The sequence below is a fragment of the Drosophila mauritiana genome, chromosome X (assembly GCF_004382145.1).
Source record: "Drosophila mauritiana strain mau12 chromosome X, ASM438214v1, whole genome shotgun sequence".
NCBI classification, from domain to species: domain Eukaryota; kingdom Metazoa; phylum Arthropoda; class Insecta; order Diptera; family Drosophilidae; genus Drosophila; species Drosophila mauritiana.
The window spans coordinates 7,678,579-7,701,723 of record NC_046672.1 but is presented as its reverse complement, the minus strand read 5'-3'; the positions used below and the strand labels follow the sequence as shown (position 1 = coordinate 7,701,723).

General features: G+C 45.2%; 7 protein-coding genes across 8 annotated transcripts; 3 read left to right on the top strand and 4 right to left on the bottom strand.

Moving 5' to 3' along the window:
- Positions 1 to 121: 121 nt before the first annotated feature.
- LOC117148797 (synaptobrevin homolog YKT6) lies at positions 122 to 1,693 on the bottom strand. Its single transcript, XM_033316409.1, has 2 exons — positions 1,303 to 1,693; positions 122 to 1,213 (listed from the first exon to the last, which is right to left on the bottom strand). Exons 1-2 carry the CDS (start codon positions 1,425 to 1,427, stop codon positions 739 to 741), a joined length of 600 nt encoding a protein of 199 aa, XP_033172300.1. The 5' UTR covers positions 1,428 to 1,693; the 3' UTR covers positions 122 to 738.
- A 172-nt stretch (positions 1,694 to 1,865) lies between these two features.
- Positions 1,866 to 14,295, top strand: LOC117146412 (protein hold'em). 2 transcript variants are annotated; one of them, XM_033312611.1, is made up of 4 exons: positions 1,866 to 2,887; positions 2,951 to 3,107; positions 3,185 to 3,458; positions 14,121 to 14,295. In XM_033312611.1, exons 1-4 carry the CDS (start codon positions 1,972 to 1,974, stop codon positions 14,289 to 14,291), a joined length of 1,518 nt encoding a protein of 505 aa, XP_033168502.1. In that variant the 5' UTR covers positions 1,866 to 1,971; the 3' UTR covers positions 14,292 to 14,295. The 2 variants fall into 2 exon arrangements, with proteins under 2 accessions (XP_033168502.1, XP_033168503.1); XM_033312612.1 differs by lacking the exon at positions 14,121 to 14,295 and having other exon boundaries at positions 3,185 to 3,616.
- LOC117146411 (sorting nexin-25) lies at positions 3,609 to 10,052 on the bottom strand. Its single transcript, XM_033312610.1, has 11 exons — positions 9,165 to 10,052; positions 8,954 to 9,093; positions 8,720 to 8,816; positions 8,346 to 8,657; positions 7,777 to 7,949; positions 7,309 to 7,715; positions 6,510 to 7,247; positions 6,270 to 6,449; positions 6,070 to 6,207; positions 5,321 to 6,004; positions 3,609 to 5,260 (listed from the first exon to the last, which is right to left on the bottom strand). The coding sequence occupies exons 1-11, from the start codon at positions 9,278 to 9,280 to the stop codon at positions 4,886 to 4,888; spliced, it is 3,360 nt and encodes a 1,119-aa protein (XP_033168501.1). The 5' UTR covers positions 9,281 to 10,052; the 3' UTR covers positions 3,609 to 4,885.
- On the bottom strand, positions 10,547 to 13,389 carry LOC117146415 (very-long-chain 3-oxoacyl-CoA reductase). Its single transcript, XM_033312615.1, has 5 exons — positions 12,795 to 13,389; positions 12,363 to 12,409; positions 11,507 to 11,582; positions 11,101 to 11,441; positions 10,547 to 11,043 (listed from the first exon to the last, which is right to left on the bottom strand). The coding sequence occupies exons 1-5, from the start codon at positions 12,958 to 12,960 to the stop codon at positions 10,708 to 10,710; spliced, it is 966 nt and encodes a 321-aa protein (XP_033168506.1). The 5' UTR covers positions 12,961 to 13,389; the 3' UTR covers positions 10,547 to 10,707.
- An 11-nt stretch (positions 14,296 to 14,306) lies between the features above and the next one.
- Positions 14,307 to 18,554, top strand: LOC117146414 (fibroblast growth factor receptor 3). Its single transcript, XM_033312614.1, has 5 exons — positions 14,307 to 15,084; positions 15,386 to 15,832; positions 15,906 to 16,083; positions 16,142 to 16,278; positions 16,330 to 18,554. Exons 1-5 carry the CDS (start codon positions 15,003 to 15,005, stop codon positions 16,506 to 16,508), a joined length of 1,023 nt encoding a protein of 340 aa, XP_033168505.1. The 5' UTR covers positions 14,307 to 15,002; the 3' UTR covers positions 16,509 to 18,554.
- A 90-nt stretch (positions 18,555 to 18,644) lies between these two features.
- On the bottom strand, positions 18,645 to 20,415 carry LOC117146413 (bystin). The gene is made up of 5 exons (XM_033312613.1): positions 20,171 to 20,415; positions 19,989 to 20,106; positions 19,135 to 19,927; positions 18,960 to 19,079; positions 18,645 to 18,899 (listed from the first exon to the last, which is right to left on the bottom strand). The coding sequence occupies exons 1-5, from the start codon at positions 20,297 to 20,299 to the stop codon at positions 18,749 to 18,751; spliced, it is 1,311 nt and encodes a 436-aa protein (XP_033168504.1). The 5' UTR covers positions 20,300 to 20,415; the 3' UTR covers positions 18,645 to 18,748.
- Positions 20,416 to 20,970: 555 nt separating this feature from the next.
- On the top strand, positions 20,971 to 22,670 carry LOC117147816 (40S ribosomal protein S6). Its single transcript, XM_033314870.1, has 3 exons — positions 20,971 to 21,078; positions 21,315 to 21,519; positions 22,002 to 22,670. Exons 1-3 carry the CDS (start codon positions 21,073 to 21,075, stop codon positions 22,535 to 22,537), a joined length of 747 nt encoding a protein of 248 aa, XP_033170761.1. The 5' UTR covers positions 20,971 to 21,072; the 3' UTR covers positions 22,538 to 22,670.
- Positions 22,671 to 23,145: the final 475 nt, after the last annotated feature.

The following is a 23,145-nucleotide window of genomic DNA, read 5'->3' as shown; positions in this document are numbered from 1 at the left end:
ACGTATTACATAAAAAAATAAGTTAATATATGCTATGTACAGAGCTCGTACAAATAGTTTGTAGATTTTGCCAAAACTGACAAAGGTAAGGTTTGTATGTGAGCAATAAAAACAAGCTTGGTTGTTCCAATCACATTTCCCATAATACTTCTTTATTGAAACGCCCACACATTCCGACCGCCAGTTGCCCGGATCGGAAGTGCGACTACATGTGTATACATAGGTGCAGCCATCCGATCCGATTGGTATACATAGATCCGCCGGGGAGGCGATAAGAAAGCCCACAACATCAATAGCTAGCGAAGGGTAAATTTCGGACCTCCGTGTGACAACAGATAAGTGAAGAGAATAGTATGTTAAGCACATGGGTTAAGATCGTAATCTGTATTGGTAGTAATGAACATTTAGATATCCAAAGCGTAGACATATACAGACAGGTAGACATTGGGTTAGCGGACTATCGTAACTGGCAACTGGCCATCCTATTCATACAGTATATAATATAATATAATATATATATAGTATATAAAATTAACTAATTCATTTATAAAAAGCAATCATCAAAACCCAAGTCGCACCGGCTCCCTTGGAGTTTGTTTGGTTGTAGTTTGTTGGTGTTATCGTGGTATCCATTATCCTTTGTGTTGTCTTTGATTTGCATTTTCTGGTGTTTCCTGTTGTGGTTGCTGCTTGAGAGGATTCGCGTGTGGTGGGGGTAATGAGAGGTGCAGCTGGCGTCTAGGTGAAGCTGCAGCAGGAGTTAGTCTTTTTCGCCGTCTTGTAGAACGCCTTGCTCTGCAGCGACAATTTCTCCGATTTACTGACCATGTCGTCCAGCTTCTCGCCCCGCTCCAGGACCGCCTCGATGGTATTCTTCAGTATGATCTTCGTCTCGTCCAGGTCGTTTTGCATTTTCGTCAGCGGATCCGCTTCGACTGGATTTTGATAGCGTGCTAGAAACGCTGGCAGCAAGTCAAATGAGATGGTGGCCTCCGTGCCATTGGGCCACTGATCGGCCGACACCTTGGCCGTAAAGTCATCCAGAATCTTTGTGATGAGCGTGTGCGCCACGCGATGCGGATACTCATGATCGGCGATCAGCACACCGGCCAGATTGTCCGCCCGCACATAGACATGACACATGTAAGCATCCTGTTTCACCGATTGCCGCAGGGCCGGCTGTGTGCGCTCCACAATCGTCTTCGAAGCGAAACTGCAAGAGGAGGAGTTGTTTAGGGGGGTGTTCGTCATTGATGACTCCTTGAGCCTGCGCCGTTCTATGGCATCCACATGCATACTCACGTCATGAACTCGTTGACGGTGCCACGTTGGAAAAAGGAGAAGGACTGCAGGTCCGAGGCGGTCTTCAGGAGTCGCGCCTCGCTGGCGCCCTTGTGAAAGATGCTTAACGCGAATAGCTTGACCATTTTGAGTGGCTGTGGGCTGCCAAGAGTGGAACTGCGGGTCGCGGGTTGCTCGACTGTTGCTCCTCCAATCAAATGTTTCTGGGGCACTGAGCTGAACGGTTGTCCTGGGTAATCCTGCTTTGCTCCGGAGGATGGGTTTCACTTTCAGCGCACTGGCATTCGTGGAAAATTGCGACAAGTGAATTTGTTTAACGCAGTAAATCTGTGCCGTTCCCCTATGCGTGTGTGTGTGTGTGCGTGCGCTGGTGCCCATATGCGTAGTGTGTGTCAGCTTATTAGGGATGGTACGGTTGGTATTCGGATGCCATCCGATTATTATCGATTGCAAGGTTACATTTAATAAGCACAACTTCTTGTAAATGTTTTAATTATTGTTTTATCAAACTAAGTTGTTAGCAATACGTTCTGTTACGAACTGAAACTACCGCCATTTGTGGTGTGTCATCACTACAAACATCGATAACTACTAATCGGCGGTAACGACAATGTAACGGTTTTCTTGAGCACTGCAATCTGACTGTTCGTGATTTCTTAAATAATTTCAATGGCAAGGCGTGTTAAGTTCCAGCGCTTGGTAGAGATGCGTCCCACAATGACCCGTTTCTCCACCATTGCCCTGATTGTGTCAAAATCTTCGCCGAACGTCTTCTACGACAAGATGAGTGGCACCGAACGAGGGGTGCTCACCTTGACCATCCGAGATTCCCCCAATCACCTGACCAATTGCAAGTGCTGGGGCCAGAGGGCCTGTGTGGATGAGTACGCGGCCATGCTGCAGATCGGCCATGTGGTGGACATTGTGGGCGCCAAAGTGATGTCCATACCATTTACTGTTCCGGGAGAACAGCGTTATCAGCCCCAAGCGACGGTCTCCTGCGCCCTGGTGGTCAACGAAGGATCCGGCTATGTGGTGCGCCACGATAACGACGACTCTGACCAAATAACAATTCTCCAGCAGTTACTCCAGCAGCCCATAAGGCCACTTGGCGCGGTCCTTAAGCTGGCGGATGTGCGTTCCGGCTTGGGATCCCCCGATAAAATAATCACCACCAATGTGAATCTACTGGTAGTAGTGGCTGCAGTGCGTCCAGTGCGTCAGATTAAGCGAAAGCTGCAGGCGCCACTAAGTGAGGTTCGGGAGCTGCTGCAGTGCTTGGAGGTAATCGTGATCGATGCCAGCTATCCGGAGGGCATGCTGCTCTCCGTTTGGCAACCCGACTGGATACAACGTGCCCAGCTATGGCAGCCACGTCGCACTGTCCTTCATTTGATCGACGTGCGTGTTTCCTACTCGAACTTTCATTGTTCTCCCGTGCTCTCCCATTCCAATTGCACACTTATTTGCGAAAATCCTCAGGCGGCTGGAGATGATTGCCGCCTCTTGCTAGCTTTCGCCGCCACTGTGCCTCTAACAACTTTTAGTGGCTGTGACCAGGCAGAGCTGGACAACATGCCCGCAGGTGAGTGAGGGGTAATTAATGCAGGATTATTATATACTATATCTCTTTCTGCCTTACTTTCAGTTGCCAGCATTCAGGCGCAGATGACGGTTAGACAGATATATTCACGCGCCGAGGGCGAACTGCAGGATCCGTCCATACATCAGTTTACTGCAGTGCTGTATGGGATGGTCACCAAGTTCGACTTGGATGGATTGACCTCCCACATCAACAGGAAGTGGTAGGTGTTGTACATCCCCATTCCTTCCTGTTACATACTTTACAACGCATCTTCTCAAACCCCCTTTTACTTTACAGCACTGCCTGTCAACGACATATACCACGGAACCTGCAAGATTGCGCCTCGGACGCTTGCCAGGAGTATTTTTTACTGGGCAATGATGAACAACGATTAATTAGCTACTTCAATATCAACATTCATTTGTCCGACCAGACCGGCACTCTCGTCGAAGCCCGGTTAGCTGGACATCCAGCAGAACGTATCCTGGGACTTCGGGCAGAAGATTTCGAGCGACTGGCGGAGCGCGAGAAAAGCGAGCTAAAGTGGCGCTTTCTGCTGAAATACTTCGAGGTAAGATTGATGATCAAAAAGCCGGTGGGATTGCGCAATCATCTCGTCGTTGTGGTCGTCGACATGCAAGCCATTCCCCTGGAAAAGCTTGTTGCAAATATGGCTGTTTTCTAAGTGTATGTGGTGGTCCCATTCAAATACTGGTGAACATCTACATAAATAGCGATCTTTATTTCGCATTTTCACATAAAAGTGTACAACTGCAATACATAAATAGATTGAAAGCGCCTCGAAACTCTGAATGTGGGTCCTAAGTGGGATACGTTTGGCTCATTGGGATGAATCGTCTAAGTGTCATTTTGCCTAGTGCTACAGAAGGTGCCGGTGTCTTTGGGTAGTGGTAGTGGTGGTGGTGGTGGTGGTGGTGGTGGTGGTGGTGTTGGGTGGGTGTCTCTACGGGGCGTTTCAGGTCCACAAAACTGATTTTTAAATTTTCTAATTTCGAATAGTGTGTTTTAACATGGTATCAAAATGCAGTTGAATTACCACAAATGCTTTAGGATTAATGCTTCTTTAAAGTCCTGACTTGCGACTGTTTTATTGTGTTATCAAACGTTCGGTTTGTTAAGACAGCCTCTAGCAACGCTTAGTCTTTAAGATTATTTGATACCATTACCAATTTTGGTCAGTTAGGAAATTCCAAATACAATTTTTAATTGAAGGTTATCGGTGCGCAACAATTAAATAATTTTGATACAATGTGTGTCAATACGAAAGTAAACTATAAACCATAAATTACAAAAATGAGAGCTTTACTTTGAAGTATCACCTGATAAAATAAAAATGAATTAGGTTCACTAAAGAAAGTGAGGAAAGTTGTGACCTCTGGTTGCCTTATGGCCATGGAACGCACTGTTTTGACGCCTATTGCCTTAACCTTGCCTCAAACTAATCTCACCTGTTGTGTTTCTATAATATTTTTGTGGGAGGATGGATCTACAGCTGGCGCGGCATGGCAATCACAAGCACCGACTCACCGCCAGCTGCAGACGCAACTTTGGGCTCAATATCTGCTACTAAACTATAATTAAAATCAATCCAAACTGACTGTCAAATTTTACTATACGAGTATATAAACAACGATTTGGTACAACGCTTAATACTGACCTATGTACAGACATATACACATAACAAACAAATCTGGCTACAGGAAGTGATGGACGAACGAATCAACAAGGACTGAATTCAAATGGATTGTAAGTCTGCATTTGTACAGGGAATGATACTGGTACTACTGAGTTGTGTTGTGTTCTACATAACTATTCTTTGTAATCCCTTTCCTCGGCTTAATCAACAATATCCACCGTTTAGAAAAAGGGAGAGCATTAAACATCGAACGTAAAATCAAACGAAACATAACATAAATAAAAAAAAGGCGTTTAGGTTAAAGTAAAATCTAAAACGAAGTGGGGCTTCTTCACTTCACTTCACTTCGAGCTGCCCGCTTGCGAATGGTGGTGCTGCTGCTGCTGCTGGTGGTGGTGGGATGCGTGGTGGTAGTGGGATTGGTGATGCGATGCGGCACTAATACCGGTGGCGCCACTACCGCCAGCTGAGGATCCGCCGCTGGCCGACGAGGATCCCTGATGGTTTTGGTGTCCACCCGTGGATGCACTGTGACCGCTACCACTATGATTAAGCGAGGGCAGCGAAGCTGATGCCGTTGCAGCCACCAGTGCCGCAGCGGCGGACGCAGCTGCCGCTCCAGCAGTGGCCGTATTTAACTTGGTTCCATTGGAATTGCTGACGCGCAATTGTCGGATTTCAGGAAAGAACTCAATCATAAGTATCTCCAGCAGCTCCTGAAAATTAGAGATACAAATTGTATACTTGGATATATGAACAATTAAACCACTACTCACGTAGAATAGCTGCTTGTTGTAGGCGGGATTCTGCAGGGCATCGAAAACCTTAAGGACACCCCGTTTGGCAGCCTGTGCACCGACCAAGTTGCACAGTACCTCCGGTATGTGATCGGTGAGCAGCGCCTTGGCCGCTGTGGTGGTCATTTCGCGCATATCCTCGGATCGCGTCGGATAGGCGGAGGCAAGAACGCCGCCTGGCCAAAATGACTTGAGGATGGCCGAAAAGTAGTTGTGCAGCATAGACTCCTCAAAGAGATAGGCCACCGATTCGCGGATCTGTCGATTGATCGTACGGCCGTATGTGATCTGCACAAACGAGATGAGACTCTTACGCAACCACTTGAAAACTCCGCCCATGTCGAAGATTTCGCCCATTAGAGCGTACATCGGTTCTGCTATTGAATCCTTGCTGTCAAGATCAGCTGCTAGCATTTTAGCGTCACCGCCTGACTCGCCGTCCAAATAGGTGGATATATCCTCGTCATCGCGCTGCAGACCCCAAAACGGATCGGTTGCCTTGCTGGCCTCGTGAGATTTGCCAGCATCGCTGCGAAATAGCGTAGATAGCGAGAATTTGGACTTCTTTGGCGAGGGCAGCGATTGCTTCAGGTGGTCGGAACTTGGGCTAAGAAACGTATAGATGGCCTCGCTGCCATTCAAATGATCGTCCTCCAAGATAAACTAAGTGGCCAAAAAGTATGCAAATACAAAATTATCCATGGTGTAGAAGAAAAAATTCAACTTACATTCAAAAACTTCTGAATCTGTGACTTGGCCTTTTCCTGACCGTGTCGATCTGTTTTTAGAAAAAAGAACTTAAAGTTCGTGGGCAGGTCGATGGCCTTCAGGTTGGAGCTCACGTGTCTCAGTTTCCGTTGTAGTTCCTTCAATCATAACCAAAATGTTAGTTGTAGTGAGACTAAAGAATCTTAAAGGGAATACATACATGGACTTGATTAAGGGAGCGCATTACTACCCAACCACTGGAAATGCCCGACGGTCGCTTACGTAGATTGGCATTGCCGCTGTCACCGTTTTTGGATGAAGTCGGTTGTACTGGGGCATTAATATCCTCGTCCACATGAACCAAGATCATAAACTGCAAGGACTCTTTCTCATCGGAGACCTAAACAATGCAAAGAAGTTGAAAACGACTGAAAAAATCATTCGGAGATGGAGCACTGACCTCTACACTTTGGATGGTGGCCTTCCACTTGCCCAGATGCTCTGTCCAGGCGTCCGTGCGACGCAAATGCGCCTCTGTCTGGCGCTTCTCGCTCTTCAGCCATTCCATCTCCTTTTCGAGAATGGTCAGCACCTTGGACTCCGGCTTCACGGAATATTTGAGGGCGTCCAGCGCCTGGTTCTTTTTATCAATCCGTTCCTGTATTTGTTCCAACTTTCGTCGTGCATAAGATGTGTGGGCGGCCACATCGATGGCACCACCATCTCCGCCATTAAGTCCATCCGACGCGCCCGGTTGCTCATCCGCCAGCGGCTCCGGGACATCGCCAATGTTATGACACATTAGCAGCGTGGGATCTGCAATCTCATTGGAGTCCAGCGCCTCCTTCAATTGACGGTATTGATCGCTGAGCACAAATGGCGGATAGTACTTTTCCTCCAGCGTGCGTAGTACGTTGCGCTGGATGTCGTAGAAGATGTCAGGCTCGGCATCCCCCAGCAGGAACGTCTCAATCAGTTTGCGTTCGTGCTTGTCAATTTGGATCTCTGACTTGGGCACTCTGATGTAGGTGTAAAAGATCTCCGTGCCCAGCTGATGGCTGGCCGACTTGTGCGCGTGCTTGATCTCCTCCACGGCCAGGTAGAAACCAATCAGAGCGCTAGCCTTCAGCGGCTCCAGGAACAGGGTGAAGTAGCGCCGACCAACCGCAGTGTTCAGGATCTCGACCAGTGTCAGGTCCTGCAAATAATAATTACGTTTATCAGTGTTGTGGATATGGAGATTGCTAAAGTTTATTTACAATATCACTCGAGTAGTTGCCGTTCCAGCCGAACTTGGCCAGATTCTTCTCGCACTCGCCCTTAGCCATCGTGAGTTGGCGGACGTAGCGCTTCAGTCGGACGGCGGCTGTGAGCTCCGACTTGGAGAGCGAGTGGTCCTCGTGATCCGGATCGAGGCCTTTGGCACGCTGCAGATTCTGCATGGTGGTGGCATGCATCAGATCGTTTACTATGCTCTTGCGGATGAGCGAGAGCTCCTCGAGGTTGCCCGAGTTGTTAATGATTTTAAGGAAATCCTCAAAGCTGGCTGCATACTCGTAGCTCCTCTTGCTCATGGCCGCCGCCGCCAAGCGAGTTTCAATGTTTTGGACCACTTTCTGGTTAATGTAGTCCGGTGCTGTCAGCATTTTGATCATCGGAAAGAAAACTGCGGATAAAACAGGATAATGTGTAAAACGTTTCCTCTTATAAACTGCAATGGTACTTACTTTTGTAGGAGAGAATCTCGCTGAGCAAGACCTTCAATGGCGGCAGGGAGTAACCGCGTGGCAGCAGCAGGATCACCATTATCTCGCAAAGCTTGCGCAGGAACTCCATCTCCTTCTCCTCGTCGGCGAGGTACGAGTTTGTACTAAAAACTGGCGGCGTGTTCGTTTCAGCTCTGGAAATAGGAATATAATTATTATATATCTATTATAGAACTGAATCGTTGAACAATGGAATGCAAATTAATCGCAGCTGTTGCCTTTCTGCTTATTGATTACCAATTTAATGATTTGTGGTTGATGACCATTCTCTGAGGCATATAAATTACATTTAATTTTGTTCACTGCATTTTTACACGAAAAGATAAAGCATTAAGCATTAGTGGGTAAAGGTATTAAACAAAGAGTCGAATTGCAAATTTTATCTTTCATATCCAATCACAATCATCCTCCTTGCATTTCTTTGTTTAAGCGCAATCAAAAAAATGTATTGAAATAATCCGATATCTTTGCTATACATTACTTATCTGGAAAGGTTTTTGACCTACTGTTTGTGTTTGTGGAGAACTTACGCTCTGGCCTCTGCGATGCGAATCTTCTCCAGATGCACTGTCACCCGGTTGACCATGTCCACGGCTATGATCTTGGCGGCGTCCATTCTGAGGGCGCGCTCGTGGATCTTCTGTATTGCGTTCCACAGATCTTCGCGCACAACATCGTTGATCAGCTTGGGCTTAGTGACCACATAGCCCAACCAGGGCAGCATAAAATCGCGCAGCACATATTCAATGATCTGCTGGAGCTGCAGGTCCACTGTTTTGCCGAAAATTAGGGGCAAATTCGATGGATTCTTGATGGGCTTGGGCAGATCGAAGATGTTGCTTCTGAGGGTCAATGGAGATAGAGATATACATATATATCATATCGAACAAAGTCCACTACTCACTTGGTGGCATTGTAGAGCAATCGCGAGGGCACGCGACTTGGTGGCGTCGGCTCGTTGGTGGTGAATATATAATGGATATAGACAGTTCCCGCCACAGCTGTCGGCGAGATAAGGGCAATTAGATATTTGGCAATTTTAATTAGACGCTCGTTCGGAACTGATTGCGCCCGATAAGGTGACTCATTCGCCATCATTCCATTCGAAAACGCCCTGGAATGAAAGCGGAAGACTTACCCGCAAAGACCAAGACCAGAGAATAGACCACGAAGGCGAAGAACAGAAAGAAGGTGGGATAATACCAGATGACGGCCAGCAATGTAAGCGTGATGCCCGAAATAATAATCCTCCAATTTAATTGCAGTGCACGTAGTAGTCTGTAAGGGATTTCAGGGCTAGTCCGTATCCAATATATGTATTTGATTGGACATTATTTGTATGGACTTACCGGGTGGCAAGAAGCGTCAGGCGCTGCGTTGCCGTTACGGATGGCTCCGGTTCGATGGGAAACAGTGGCAAACGGCGATTCTCCATGGCGTCCACTGCGTACTCCTCTGATTCCATCGACCAATTGACTCCAATTCGGGACTTCCGAATCACTGCCTCCTCACCTTATTGCCTATTTGTCGTTTGAATATTTGATGAGTTTTGTACATTTTCGACCCGCTGACCATTAAAAATAGTTCTCAACAATTGCGTCAATTCCGCTTTGGTCTGGTGTCCACCACCTCCTCCTCCTTCTCCTGCTCCGTCGTTGACGGCCTCTCCTTCTTCTTCTCCACCTCCTCCACCGCCTCCAACGCCTCGCCCGTCAACGAATGAGAAACGAACACAAATATGGTATCGCACAGTATTGTATCGGCTTTTGGAGAAGCGTCCGTCGTATATTGAAATATATGGGCACAGAGACAGCTGGCTGGGAATCGGAATCGGAACCACAACTGTCGGCAATATGCGCTAAATCAATACTGGCTGACGCTGCGGATCCGCAACAAGTTGATTGGATTGACCAGCTTTATCCGGAGCGGAGTTTTGATTTCATTTCGTTTCGAATCGTCTCGTCTGGTTTCGTGTTGATTCGTTTCCGAGGAAAGGAAATCAAAACAAGCGACTCTGATTACTGATTACTCGCTCCTTCGATTCAGCTTCATGTGATATTATTGTTGTTGCTGTCGCTGCTGCTGCGCAGTTGGGATTGGGCTGGCCCTGATAACACGTCACGTCATGAATCCGATTCATTCCATTTCACGCCCGGCTATCCACTATCTTTACTGTTATGTTTATGAATTTTGCCCTTTGCTTTGCTTCTTCGCCCTGCGCGAAATGTTGTATCTCTTTCTCTCACTCCCATCTCGCCGATTAGCCGAAGGGCGAGCCTATCGATGACCAATCGATAGCTATTGCCGTTATCGACACAGCCATTTCAAATTCAAATTGGATTTCGAAAATTATACATTAGAAAAAAATGGAAAATCATAGTGGAAAAGGGAAATCGCTAGCGAAAACAAATAAAAGCACAAATAGAAAAAGTAAAATAATATACAACATAAATAAGTTTATAGAAAATCCATATTTAATATTCATATGCCATATTCTTATTATACTGTCTTAATGCGTTCTTTTTTTAAATTTAGTTAAATAAAAATAAAGGGCTGCAAATAAAAGACGTTATTTATCATTATAAACTAGATATATACATATATCTAGTAACTGTGTGTTTATACACATTTTTTATTGTTTACATGACATGGCTGCTTGCGAATCTTCAATGCTGATTAATGACAAAAACTAACTAAGCTTAGTTTATTTCGGAAAAAATTTGTTTTTTTGTTTTTTGGTATTTCAAGCTATCTGTTTGTGGATTCGTATGACACGCGGTGATTACGTAAGCTATTTGACTAGCCGGATTTTCCCCACAACCCAACTGACCCACTCGTCATCCCAACCGATTCCCATTAAATGCCTCCTCCGCCGTATCCATCCTCAATAGTCTACTGTTCCTTGGCCAGGCGGCGCAGGGCACGTTTCCGGGTGCCCAGGATGTTCTTCAAAACGATGTTGCGTGCGAACTGTTCGCCGAACACCGCCTCCGTAAAGTGGATGACCAGCTGGAGCAGGGCATGGGGCAGATAGCCCGCCGTCTGGGTGGCAATGCCCAGGGTGGACAGCGCCGAGCGGACATACGTCTCCGGCGAGGGAGCAAACACGCTAGCCTTTCGGATCTTCGACATATTTGTGGCCACAAAGCCCGGCTGGACACTCTGGATGAGGATGCCGTGCTCCTTGTACTCCGTCTGCAGGTCATCACTGAATTTGTTCACAAAGGCCTGCAAAATATAGGTGTTAGTATTAGCCTACTATCACTTCTGATGGTATCCACTCACCTTGGTGGAACTGTACACGCTCAGCAGCGGATTTGGAATGACTCCGGCAGTGGACGACAGATTAATGATCACACCACGTCGCTGGCTAATCATGCCGGGCAGAAAAAGTGCGGTCATGTGCGTCACCGAGTGGATATTGGCAGCCACAATGTTGCGCAGGAACTGGGGATCGGACTTGTAGCAGTCCAGGAAGTACTCGGGATGGCTGTAGCTGATGCCCACGTTGTTGACCAGCACTCCGACATTCAGGCCAGTGGTCTTTTCGCGGATCTTATCGTAGATCTCGGCACCGCCGGTGAAGTCCACATCGATCACACGCACCTCCACACCATATTTATCGCCTGAAAGTAGACCGCAATAAGCAGTTAGTTGGAGTTGTTAACTGTAATTTAGTGAGCAGACTTACCTATCTCCTTGGCCACCACATTCAGTTTCTCCAGGGATCTACTAATCAGCACCAGCTTCAAGCCCCTGCGAGCCAGCTGAAAGTAATTAAATATTTATTAGCCTGCCCATATTTACGTACTTTTGGATAGCAAATTCTTTGGTCAGAGATAAAAAGCAATGGTGCGAGGGAACACTGAACGTTTCTACCTAAAGCAGGAGTTTCAAAGCCGAGTAACGCGGAGACTTCAAGAACAGGAAGTCATTTAAGTATACTAAGCGTGTATATAAATATAAATTTGGTGTGAACATTGAACCATTTTCTGTGCGTTCGACGCACGACGAATGCTAATTTGGCCCAAGCTTCGATCGGGGCCCTGTGCTCCACCCCATAAAGTAATTGCCATTCAGGGGACACGTGTTCCCTTATAGCTTCTAGCTTCGATTGCCCCAAGTTTGTGTAAAAAAAATTACCACGAAAGGTAGAAAAATCAACTGCGATTGCACTTTGTAAAAATAAATAACGAAAAGTACAAGTGCGAAGGCAGCAAATGTAGCCATTTGCAGTCAAGCAAACACTATTAGGGACTATTTGCGACTGGACTGTTGACTGAAGATCGATTTCAAAGTGCAGATTCACTTGGCTAATGCATTGGCGACCGCTAAACCAATGTCCAAGTCATCGTGGGCGACACTCAATTCGGTAATTAGTAATTACTAATTGCTCATTATTACTATAGTTTTTTGTTGATTTGTTTGTTTGTTTGTTTGCTTGACCCGTTTCCCGTTTTGCTATAATCATCGATCGAGCTTGGACGGACTTTGCTTGCGCTGGTCAAGATTGGGTCAGGTCTTCCGTGTCATCTATGTGTACATACCTCCTTGGCGTAGGCCTTGCCAATTCCATCGGTCGACCCGGTGACAACTGAAAGTCGAAAAAGTTAGCCAATAGCTCTGTGGGTTATCAGTGGATTTATGGGGCGTGGGGAACGATCTTATCGGTCACAGTGAAAAATGTACTCAAGTCTAGGTATTCCACTATGAACTTACATATGCATATTGAAAAGATTTCAAAGGTGGCTTTGTATAGTGTAGTTTATTCCTTCAAGCGGTCAATGCAAAATTGAAAAACTTGAAAGTAGTGTTTGCAATTTAGAAATTCCTTTTCTTCACAATTTAATTGTAAAAGGGTCTTTAATCTTTTTAACTACACTTCATTAGCAAACTGACTATGCATTTTTTCACTGTGCACTCGAATCGACCCCGTTTCCGCTCCCTGCCGGCATCTTTTTCCATGGCAACTGACTCACCTGCCCACTCGCCCATTTTGGAGAGATCCACGGAGGAGCCAAAGACCTTGGGGCCAACAACATTGGCGTAAATCCAGGGCAGGACCTTCCGGAAGACCTGGAAGCCAACGATTCCGATGGCCAGACCGCCCAGCAGGCTTAGCACTTGCGAGTTATTCTCCTCCATGGTGTGGATGGGTATTAGTGGTTCCTCGGTCCTGGTACTCCTAGGCAATGGTACCTCCTATTGTATGTACTATATGGCGCTATTGCGATCGGGCGACTGCTATAGCCTCTGCCGGCTGATTAGTTTCTGATTCTACGATTTTCGAGCTGCAATGCCAAAATGGAAATGCTGACGCCGCTGCTTTTTTTTTCGCCTCTGTCGACTGCGCTGCCTTTTCGAACTGTATTTGTGGTGTGTTGTAGTAATTCTACACACATACACACCCTTCCAAATTGCCACTGATTTTCGATTACTAGATTTTTGTACGCGTGTTTTTCGCCTGATTTGTATTCCAAATGCGTTTTCTTCGAAAGGAGAAACTTAGGGTAGAAGAGGGGAAAATAAAAACAAATGGAAAAAGCGATTGAATGTCAATTGTCAACGGCACAAAAGCAAATGAACGGTTCTTTTTCGTATCCATGTGCCCCCCTCAGGGGTGTGTGGCTGTGTGTGTGTGCCCACTTATGTCATTTCATAGCGCTCACGCACACCACCAAAATACGAAAGATAAGGGCGGCTGCAAACAGTGCGCGCAAAAATTAATCACACCAAGAACCGTTATGTTGCACTAACCAATTTCAAAAGGGAGATGAAAATTAAATTCAGCAATAGTTTTTCGCTTAAGGGTTCAGAGGTTCTTGGTTTAATTTTATTACTGTATATCCTTCTGTTAACTAGTATATTTATTAGTTTATTTAAAAGCGAAAAAGGCATGCATATATCATAGGAGGGCAGTGTAAGTTCTATGCTCTCACCAATACACGCCAAAATGGGGCAACCACCGAATTAGTTTCACTTATTTCCTGCACATGCGCAGGAAGCAGAAAGTGCGATAAACAATTTAACGCAGCGAATGCTACAATTAAAGTCGTTTATTATTTTTGTTCTGAGTAACGCCCGCTATATTAACGGTAAATTTTTGACGGAGCGAGATGGCTATAGCGAATCGCTTATGTGGGAGGGTAATCCTTTGCCTATCGATAAGTATCGGTTACTTATCGAATTTTGAACTTGAAGCTTAATTTGTCAATAAAGGAATAGTAGTTTATCTATATTAACTCTTGGCGCTTAAGAAATAGTAAAATACAAGTATTTCTGAGCTCAATCTCCCCATTTATCAGCATGCAGAGCTATACAGATTCAAAGGACCTCGTTTAGTGGGTCGAAATCCCTGGATTGCAAGAATGCCGAGAGAGATGCTGGACTTTCGGAGCGGATTCAGTGCCGAAGCAAGTGTGGGTGAGGGAACAACAACGCCGAAGGACCGGCAAAAACAACTTTTATATTGTTAAATATTTATCAGAAGCATCCGCCGTTTTTAAAAGAGCTTTTTCCTGGACAAATGCAAACAAAAGAAGTAATTTTAAAGTCTTTTTGTTTTTAAAACAACCCGGAAGATTACAAAATTTTAAGCTTGAGAGGTGAGTGGCGTCTGCTATTTGTTGTTGTTGCTCGGGTAGAGGGATTCCTTCGGATGAAATAATAGGGATGCGGATGCTGGCCATGCGCAGAGGATGCCCTGACCTACATTCCCGCTTATTGGCCATCCGAGCAGCAGTTGCAAAAGGATAAATACACACGCAACACGAGCTGGTTAATAAGCTCTTTTCCGATTTTCCAATTGTCCGACATTCCTATCCCTCCAGCCTCCATCCGCGCGCTGAAAAGTGTGCAAAGAAATCAACAAAAAAGAGAAGAAAAAAAGTAAATATACATATATAATCGAAAAGGACACTCTGGAAAAGCAGATACTTGAGTGCAATATGTCCAGCAAAATATTGCCGCAGGGCAATCGATAAGCGAAGCGAAGTGAAGTCCGTGGAATCCTCGCTGGCGATGCAGTGGGACGCTGATGCAGTTGGACTTGGATCGATATAGAACAGTTTAGAGGGGCGTTCGTTCATATGTGCATATCCTGCGGCGAGTGGCGCCAGTCGATGCATCATCCCGCATCCTGTTACCGTATCCCGTAAGTCGGCATATGAAGACACTCCGTTGCAGTGATGAGATCGAGGCTGTTTTGGATACTGGCGATTATATACTCCTCACTCCATCACATCGGCTCGGGCTCCACGTCGACCACATGTGAGTGTCCACCTCATGCCTTCTATTTTCGCCATAATCACATTGCAAACTTTTACCCAACTCAAACTTTGGCAGTTTTTAGCTGAAGATTAAGTTCTTTTGTTTACTTTGCGGATTACCCAAGTGAAAAATTATTATATTTTTACATAAAACATTTTACTACTTAGTGTGCAAGCATTATTTGTTAAAGATAAGCGAAATTACTTTCTTTTATACGTGACTTTAGCTGAGTGCATTTTATTTTATATCTTATATGATTCTCATATAAATTTTAACTATATATATTGTTTTTTCGAACTAGTGAAACGACCGCGAGCTGGCGATCCATTCGACACGTTTCCGAAGAACTTCTGGCAGGAGTTCTCGTCGCCGTTCACCGACACGCCCGAGGATGAGGAGCTGGAGGTCACCGAGACGACCACCCACGAGCCGTTCCCGTTCTTCGCGGATCCGTACACCACGCTGAACATCAGCACCCAGCTCTCGTCCAGCGTTTATCTGCACTGCCGGGTGAACGATCTGCAGGGCAAGACGGTGTCCTGGATGCGGCGCCGTGGCGATGACCTCACCCTGATCACCTTTGGCCAGCACACGTATAGCGGCGACTCGCGGTATTCGCTGGAGTTCGAGGAGCCCAACGATTGGAAGCTGCTCATCCAGTTCGCCAACGAGCGGGACGAGGGTCCCTACGAGTGCCAGGTGTCCTCGCATCCGCCGCTCGTCCTGCTCGTTTACCTTACGATAATTGGTGAGCAACTGCTCTCGGCTAGCAAAGTAACAACTGATGATCCATGCTGATCTCATCCGTTATCCACCCGCAGTTCCTCACGTGGAGATACTCGACGAGCGGGGCTCGGCCACGCCGGAGAAGTACTACAAGGCTGGCAGCACCATCGAGCTGCAGTGCGTCATTTCGAAGATTCCGCATCCCTCCTCCTACATCACCTGGCGGCACGGACCGCGTCTGCTCAACTACGATACTAGTCGCGGAGGAATCAGGTAGGATTCGTAGTTAATAATCGTATGTTTAATAACCATGCATTTGATACATTTGTAGTGTCAAGACGGACATGCTGCCAGGACGAGCTCTGAGTCGCCTGTATATCGCCAATGCCAATCGCCAGGACACGGGCAACTACACCTGCATGCTGGGCAATGAGATTACGGAGACGGTGGTGGTCCATGTGCTGAACGGTAAGTGAGAAAACTCCTTTTGTGGTATTCATATAGAATACGGAATTCCAGGTGAGGAGCCTGCTGCCATGCAGCATGCGAATGGAAGCCGCCAAAAGGCCGACGCCTCCACAATGGTTGTGTTATTTCTAGTGTACGTTTGCATCTCCGGTTCGATTTCCGTAGCCGGAATGGAGCGGGGATTGGGTCCGGGACGGGTGTGGGGATGGGGATGGGAATTAAGACGATGACGACGCAGCCTAATCCGGGGATCGTAGATCCCAGATTGTGTCGCGGGAAATGCATACACCAAAAGAGTCTTGTCCAGGATTGCATTTTCGACTTTTACTCTAATCATGGGTTGTTTAACATACGATACATAGCATAAACCGAATACTAAGCTTAAGTCAAGTGTATTTAAAAAGAAAAACAAAAAAGCGGAAATCGAAAGATCGAAAGCAAAACGAAACAAACAAAAAACGGAAATGAAAGTGAAATGAAAAAGTCGTAACTAGTAAGGGCGTACGCGAAATATTTAGATGACAAATTGATTTTTAGCGCTAGAACATAACATTATTAGTATCATAATCGAATCGAATTGTACTACCAAACGGCCGTGTTTATGTTGGCTAACATATTGATCTTATATACACACATACATTATTGCATCTAACGTATCCATTTAGCTCTTTGTTACGTCCACGTCCTTATGGATATACATGCATGCATACATACCTAGATTTGTAAGGTCCAAAGGTTAAAGCATAATTGTTTCTCACTCGGATCGCCTTCCAAAGGTCGCATCACCGGAATATTTATATTTCCACAACGCTCGTGTGTATTCTATATCCCGATTAACGTATAGTATACACCTCCGATCCAAGGCCTTGTTAATGAAAATATGGTTGTAGCTTCTTGAAATCAAACAGCATATCAGTTGGGATCATTCGTAATCGTAATCAATAATAATCAATACCGAACAAAATCGTACTTCAATTATCCCTCATTTTCAGTCCTTGATTTTTTATCCTTGTCTCAGATTTTTGAATACTTAAGTGCATCGATAACTGGAGGAGAGCTAGAGAGGTTGTTAAATTATTAAATAATTCGAAACATTATATGTATGTGCGTGAGCTTGATCAGTAGTTGGGTTTTCCTCAGTTTATCCACGATCTAGAAATGTAAATGAGAAACACTTAGGAATTGTTTAACGTTAACAAAACTGTGCCATTCAAAATGGATACATATCGTTTAATTGTTGTTAATTCGGTTGCGGAACCAATGACCATTTGAGGCAAAACCAATTAATTGTATATTTGTATCTTTTTCAAGTCGAAAACACAACACAACTCGGACCAATGGGTAAATACTTGATTCTTTGATTGAAAACGGTCCCTAAAAACCAAAATCAAAATCGAAATCGAAATCGAAATCGAAAACCAAAACCGTAACCCCTAAAAGTAATTCAATTAAACGAAATAAATCACGATCAAGAACAAGAAGCAAATGAATACTTGCCGCTTTCATTTCTCGATTTGGGCGTAAGGTGCGGACCCATCACTCGGTATGCACATAGCCAATGTCCACTGTACCCTTCCCCCACATGCGAGTATATCAGTTTATGTCTTAGGCTTTAGCTTTCGCTTCAAACGATCACCGCCTTTGTATTTAAAGCCCCGAAATCGAACTATCGATATCCTTACTCACCGACGGCTTTCCAAATTCATATTGCTTTTAAGATCGGTTATTATATACATACCACACACTCTCTTTACAAATTGTATTTCGAAATCAAAGCTCAGCTTGAAACACACAAAAAAAAAAAAAAACGGAAAAAAAAAAAGTAATCAAATTTAAGAAACGAAATTATTGATAAGGCTTGAGGCCTAAGTACTTGGGTAAACTAATTTCAAATGGTCCAGTGTAGTTATTGTAAATTATTCAAATTGATCCCGACCCGAATCGGTCCTTGGAGTATGCCCTTTAATAACACAAATGAAAAACAGAACAGAACAAAACAAAACAAGACAAATGTTGGAGTGAGATAACGAAACAATACTTAGAGACTAATAAAAAGTGACGAAACGAAACTTTTAGAAAGATTTTGGTTACAGAATTATATTTAATAATTACTACATTTAAAATTGAGATTATAAAACTACATACATAATGTATAACGCGGGCGTCTGGTCAATAGCCGATGCGACTGCGACTGCGACGGCGCCAAAAGATACCGTCATTGTCAAGCAAAAAACCAAAAGCAACTAAAACTTAATGCAAAATTGTATAAAAAAAAACCACACACAAACACACACATTTGTTTTTTCTATTAAAACATTCAAAACATCTGAAGTGGCTTTCATTTTTCCACAGAATAAACATCTGCATTTGATTTTCACTGCATATGTAGGTATATTTACATATTTAACGACTATCCGATATTAAATAGTAAAACAATATCATCTTAAAGTTATCCTTAATTTACACCGCCTCAGCCCTCGTACTCCACATCGGCATCCGTGTACATCTTGGCTGGCTGCCCAGCCAGGCCATTATCTGTCTCCATCATTTCCACATCGCGACAACTGGCCGCCTGCAGCTCCCTCCTCACATCGGGTGTAATCTTGAAATGGCTCTTCTTCCTGCAATTGTGATTCATTTACTAACAGTTCTGGGGTTTCAATAGCATTCGATTTACTTACTTGAGCAACTGCAGCAGTGCATCCCGCTGTTCGGAGGATATATCGTTCTTGTAGCGCTGGGCAAAGGTGAGCAGGCTCTGGTGCCATAGCACTGGTAACTCACGCTTGTCGTTCTCGAATCTGCAAGAAACCATGTTATTTCGATTTCAAAAGGCATTGTAGTGGGAATACCAACCTTAGAAAGTGAAAGACTGCGGCATCCACGACGCGATAGGGCAGAGCATACCGCTTGTCCAGAAAGTAGCGGATGAATATGGAGTTAGCTCCCGAATAGGCCATCTCGCAGATCTTCAGAAGGCAGGCGGAGGAGTGCAGGACGGGAATGGAGCTGCGGGCCACCACGCTGCCGAAAATGATGGCCTCGCGCAATGTACAATCGCCGCCCTCGAGCAGCGGCAGAATAATGCCCTTCATGAAGGCAGCCGGCTTGAAGAGAGCCCTCTTCAGTGCATTGTACAGATGCATATTGAGCTTCTTATATTCGCAGAGATCATCGCGAACTCGTGGCAGGAGCACCAGGTTATAGAACCTCTGGGCCATTGCCTGCGACAGCACCGAGCAGAAGATGCGGGTGCCCTGGAACATGGCGGCAGCGCTCCAATTATGGGGCTCAGTGATGAACAGTATCTGCTCCCAGTTGCGCAGCTTGGGTATGATCTTGAAGGCCTTAGGGATCTTGCCGCTACGATAGCGTTTCAACACATCGCGCACGCCCTCGTACATCTCCTTCACTTTCGGGTCGACCTCCTCGATCTTTAGTGAGCCCTCGTCAGAGATTTTAGTGTGTATGTCGGCCTCCTTCTCCTGGATCTTCTGCATGATCATCTTGGAGAGGTGCAACGTACGCTTGCCCTCCTGTGCTGGCTTTTGGAAGCGCTCGAACGCGGCCACATCGTCGTCGTCCATGTCTAGGTCGGCCATGAAGTCAGTCTCGTTGACCTCTTCATCCTTCTTGACATGGTCATCATCTAAGTAAGGAAAGGTAATGTTTGTTAGCTTGAATAGAATAGGGACATTTGGCGCACTTACTCAAACTGAAGTTGACTTTCTTGACGGTCACCAGACTGGGAAAGTTCTCCTCGTCAAGCTCCAACTGCTGCAGCTTGGCCGCGGCCAGGATCTTTTGACTGCTCCTGGCATCGATGTTCTGTGTTACATTATGAAAGAATTTGTTTGAAAACACGAAATGCAGTTCAAACTAGGATTCTTACCGCCGATTCCTCGGCCCGCAGTTTGACCTTATCCTTGTTCTTGTTTTTAGCTACCCTGCCCTCGGTGATCTGCTTCTCCAAATTCACATTTTTTATCGTTGCCACGTTGGCCTTCTTCGGCTTACCCATTTTGCCCGGATATTGTCAAAAATCAAGTGTAATAATAAAGGCAACAAAATTTCTAATCGCTACACGTGTTGCAACAAAGCAGTGGCGTTACCGGCTATTTGGAAAATCGAAAAACAAAACACATTTTAGCACGTGTGGCAACGTTGCCTCAGGGCTGGCTTATCGATAGGCCAGGGACAGGCCTGTGAGACCAGGGATGGTGGCGAAAACGATACTTTAGAATCGTGCAGTAACTCGATAAAATCTATATATATTGCTTTTGGAGTTCTTTATGGAATCGATTGCATCTATATAATTCGTTTGAAGATGTATTTAAACAGTCGCAAAAAAAATATTTAGACCGGACAATGTAACATGTTCGATGAACCGGTGCAATTATCTACATTCTCTCGTATTATTATTAACAGTGTCTTATTTTTATACCTTTTTGGCACAATTTTTATATTTTTAATTAAACCAAACATTTTAGTGATCTTTATAAAGTTCATAGTTTTAATTAATTCATTTACTACTTAATATTTATTATGTCTATGTTTTGATGTTATATTGAAGGTTGGATATATAAACCCACAATATTTTTTGGTAAGTTTTTAAATCGAAAGAAATGAAGAAATATCGCCGTGAGCACGAACTATCGATATGCGGCGTGAAGTTGTACGGTCGATCTGCCATCTCTACTTCCTCCTATCGGTCTTTTCCAACCCTGCGCTCGCAGCCAACAGACCTCCGCCGTTTCTTTTTTTTTCTGCGTTGCGTGCAAACAGACCGACAATATGAAGGTGTGCTAAAAATTTGTGAATTTACTGATATAAATTATATCAATTTGTGAAATATTGCGAAAATGCTAAAGCGCAAGCACTGGCGCGGTGATCAAACAAATTGCAAGCGAAAATTTCCAGTGATTGCGTTAAAATAAGTGGATGATATTTTATCCGCAGCAATTCGATTTAATATACATATATATGTATGTTTATATATTGTGTGTGACTTTTTTTTTTTGCATTGTGTGTTCCAGCTCAACGTTTCCTATCCCGCGACGGGATGCCAAAAGCTGTTCGAAGTGGTCGACGAGCACAAGCTGCGCGTCTTCTACGAGAAGCGTATGGGCCAGGTTGTGGAGGCCGATATCCTCGGTGACGAGTGGAAGGGCTACCAGCTGCGCATCGCCGGCGGCAACGACAAGCAGGGATTCCCCATGAAGCAGGGTGTCTTGACCCACGGTAAGTTTGCAATGCTATTTACAATTTTGGTATTGAGCAGTGATTGGTTGGATCTGGCTAGCCGGCATAGGTCTAGTCTTTTGTACGCCTTGAAAGAGTGGTTCCTATAAAAAACCGTATGGAACCCTTTTAAGCTTTTGTAAAAGTTGTAAAGTAAAAAGAACATAACCTAAATATGGAAGTGTCTGTGTACACTTATGTGTATATTCTTGGCGAGTTTTTCGATTCTGAGTAATACAATGCGAATTAATTTCCAAAATTTTGTTGTAAAGTTGCTAAAAGTTAGTAATCAATCATATCATATGTGATTGGAGTACGTACCATAGTTAAGCAACCAATTAGTATGATAAATTTTCTTAAGTATTTGCCAGCAATTTTCCATACACGCGAATGGTTAACCAGCTAATAACTCTTCAATCACCATCATAACCATGGACTGCTCTCAAGAAACTACTAAAAAAAACAATCATCTTTTCCAACAGGCCGTGTGCGTCTGCTCCTGAAGAAGGGACACTCGTGCTACCGTCCACGCCGCACTGGCGAGCGCAAGCGCAAGTCTGTGCGTGGATGCATCGTGGACGCCAACATGTCCGTGCTGGCTCTGGTCGTGCTGAAGAAGGGTGAGAAGGACATTCCCGGTCTCACCGACACCACCATCCCACGTCGCCTGGGACCCAAGCGTGCCAGCAAGATCCGCAAGCTCTACAACTTGAGCAAGGAAGATGATGTGCGTCGCTTCGTTGTGCGTCGCCCTTTGCCCGCCAAGGACAACAAGAAGGCTACCTCCAAGGCTCCCAAAATTCAGCGCCTGATCACCCCTGTTGTGCTGCAGCGCAAGCACCGTCGCATTGCGCTGAAGAAGAAGCGCCAGATCGCTTCCAAGGAGGCTGCCGCCGACTACGCCAAGCTGTTGGTGCAGCGCAAGAAGGAATCTAAGGCCAAGCGCGAGGAGGCCAAGCGCCGCCGTTCTGCCTCCATTCGCGAGTCCAAGAGCTCCGTCTCCAGCGACAAGAAGTAAACACCGCAGACACGGAACCCACATTCTTCGTTTAAGCAGAAACTGAACGTTGATCACAACCAAGTGATCCACGAGAGGAGAAAATAAACTTTGTAACCATTTATGTTAAATAAACGCGAAAAATGGTATACGATGTGGTGTGTTGTGTTCAATTATAGTGAGATATAGAGCGAGAAATGCAACAGTTCCGACATATAGTTCAATTAGTCAGAAATACAATTTATTTTCAGTGTGAAAACTGTTTTCTTAACAAACTTTTTTGATATATACATAGCTCCAAAGTTCTATTAAGAACCGATCCCTTGTGTAGATTTCTATGTTCCGTATGGAAACCTCTTTAAGAATGGGCAACGACCTAAGCAACCTGGGTAACTTCTGTAATAAGCCAAGCAGCCTGGGTATCTTCTGTCATAAGCCAAGCACCCTCCAGGGACCCATGCGTTCCAGCAGTATACGCAAGATCTACACCTTGAGCAAGAAAAATGTGCGTCTGGTCATCCGTGCTGAGCTGCAGCGCAAGCACAACAAGAAGAAGAACAGCCAGACCGTGCAACGCAAGGAGTCCAAGGTGAAGCGCGAGAAGGCCAAGCGCCGCCGTTCTGCCTCCA

Coding starts and splice junctions, on each gene's coding strand:
- LOC117148797 (XM_033316409.1), bottom strand. CDS start 1,427: ATGGTCAAGCTATTCGCGTTAAGCATCTTTCACAAGGGCGCCAGCGAG. Junction 1,214..1,302: donor ACCGTCAACGAGTTCATGAC/GTGAGTATGCAT, acceptor CTCCTCTTGCAG/TTTCGCTTCGAAGACGATTG.
- LOC117146412 (XM_033312611.1), top strand. CDS start 1,972: ATGGCAAGGCGTGTTAAGTTCCAGCGCTTGGTAGAGATGCGTCCCACA. Junction 2,888..2,950: donor GCTGGACAACATGCCCGCAG/GTGAGTGAGGGG, acceptor CCTTACTTTCAG/TTGCCAGCATTCAGGCGCAG. Junction 3,459..14,120: donor TTCTGCTGAAATACTTCGAG/GTAAGATTGATG, acceptor CCCATTTATCAG/CATGCAGAGCTATACAGATT.
- LOC117146411 (XM_033312610.1), bottom strand. CDS start 9,280: ATGGAATCAGAGGAGTACGCAGTGGACGCCATGGAGAATCGCCGTTTG. Junction 8,658..8,719: donor TTGCTCTACAATGCCACCAA/GTGAGTAGTGGA, acceptor ATTGACCCTCAG/AAGCAACATCTTCGATCTGC. Junction 6,005..6,069: donor AGATTCAGAAGTTTTTGAAT/GTAAGTTGAATT, acceptor TTGGCCACTTAG/TTTATCTTGGAGGACGATCA.
- LOC117146415 (XM_033312615.1), bottom strand. CDS start 12,960: ATGGAGGAGAATAACTCGCAAGTGCTAAGCCTGCTGGGCGGTCTGGCC. Junction 12,410..12,794: donor CAAAATGGGCGAGTGGGCAG/GTGAGTCAGTTG, acceptor TTCGACTTTCAG/TTGTCACCGGGTCGACCGAT. Junction 11,044..11,100: donor GCGTGTACAGTTCCACCAAG/GTGAGTGGATAC, acceptor TATATTTTGCAG/GCCTTTGTGAACAAATTCAG.
- LOC117146414 (XM_033312614.1), top strand. CDS start 15,003: ATGAGATCGAGGCTGTTTTGGATACTGGCGATTATATACTCCTCACTC. Junction 16,084..16,141: donor ACTAGTCGCGGAGGAATCAG/GTAGGATTCGTA, acceptor ATACATTTGTAG/TGTCAAGACGGACATGCTGC. Junction 16,279..16,329: donor GGTGGTCCATGTGCTGAACG/GTAAGTGAGAAA, acceptor ACGGAATTCCAG/GTGAGGAGCCTGCTGCCATG.
- LOC117146413 (XM_033312613.1), bottom strand. CDS start 20,299: ATGGGTAAGCCGAAGAAGGCCAACGTGGCAACGATAAAAAATGTGAAT. Junction 20,107..20,170: donor TGCGGGCCGAGGAATCGGCG/GTAAGAATCCTA, acceptor AATGTAACACAG/AACATCGATGCCAGGAGCAG. Junction 19,080..19,134: donor GCAGTCTTTCACTTTCTAAG/GTTGGTATTCCC, acceptor GGTTTCTTGCAG/ATTCGAGAACGACAAGCGTG.
- LOC117147816 (XM_033314870.1), top strand. Junction 21,520..22,001: donor GCAGGGTGTCTTGACCCACG/GTAAGTTTGCAA, acceptor CTTTTCCAACAG/GCCGTGTGCGTCTGCTCCTG.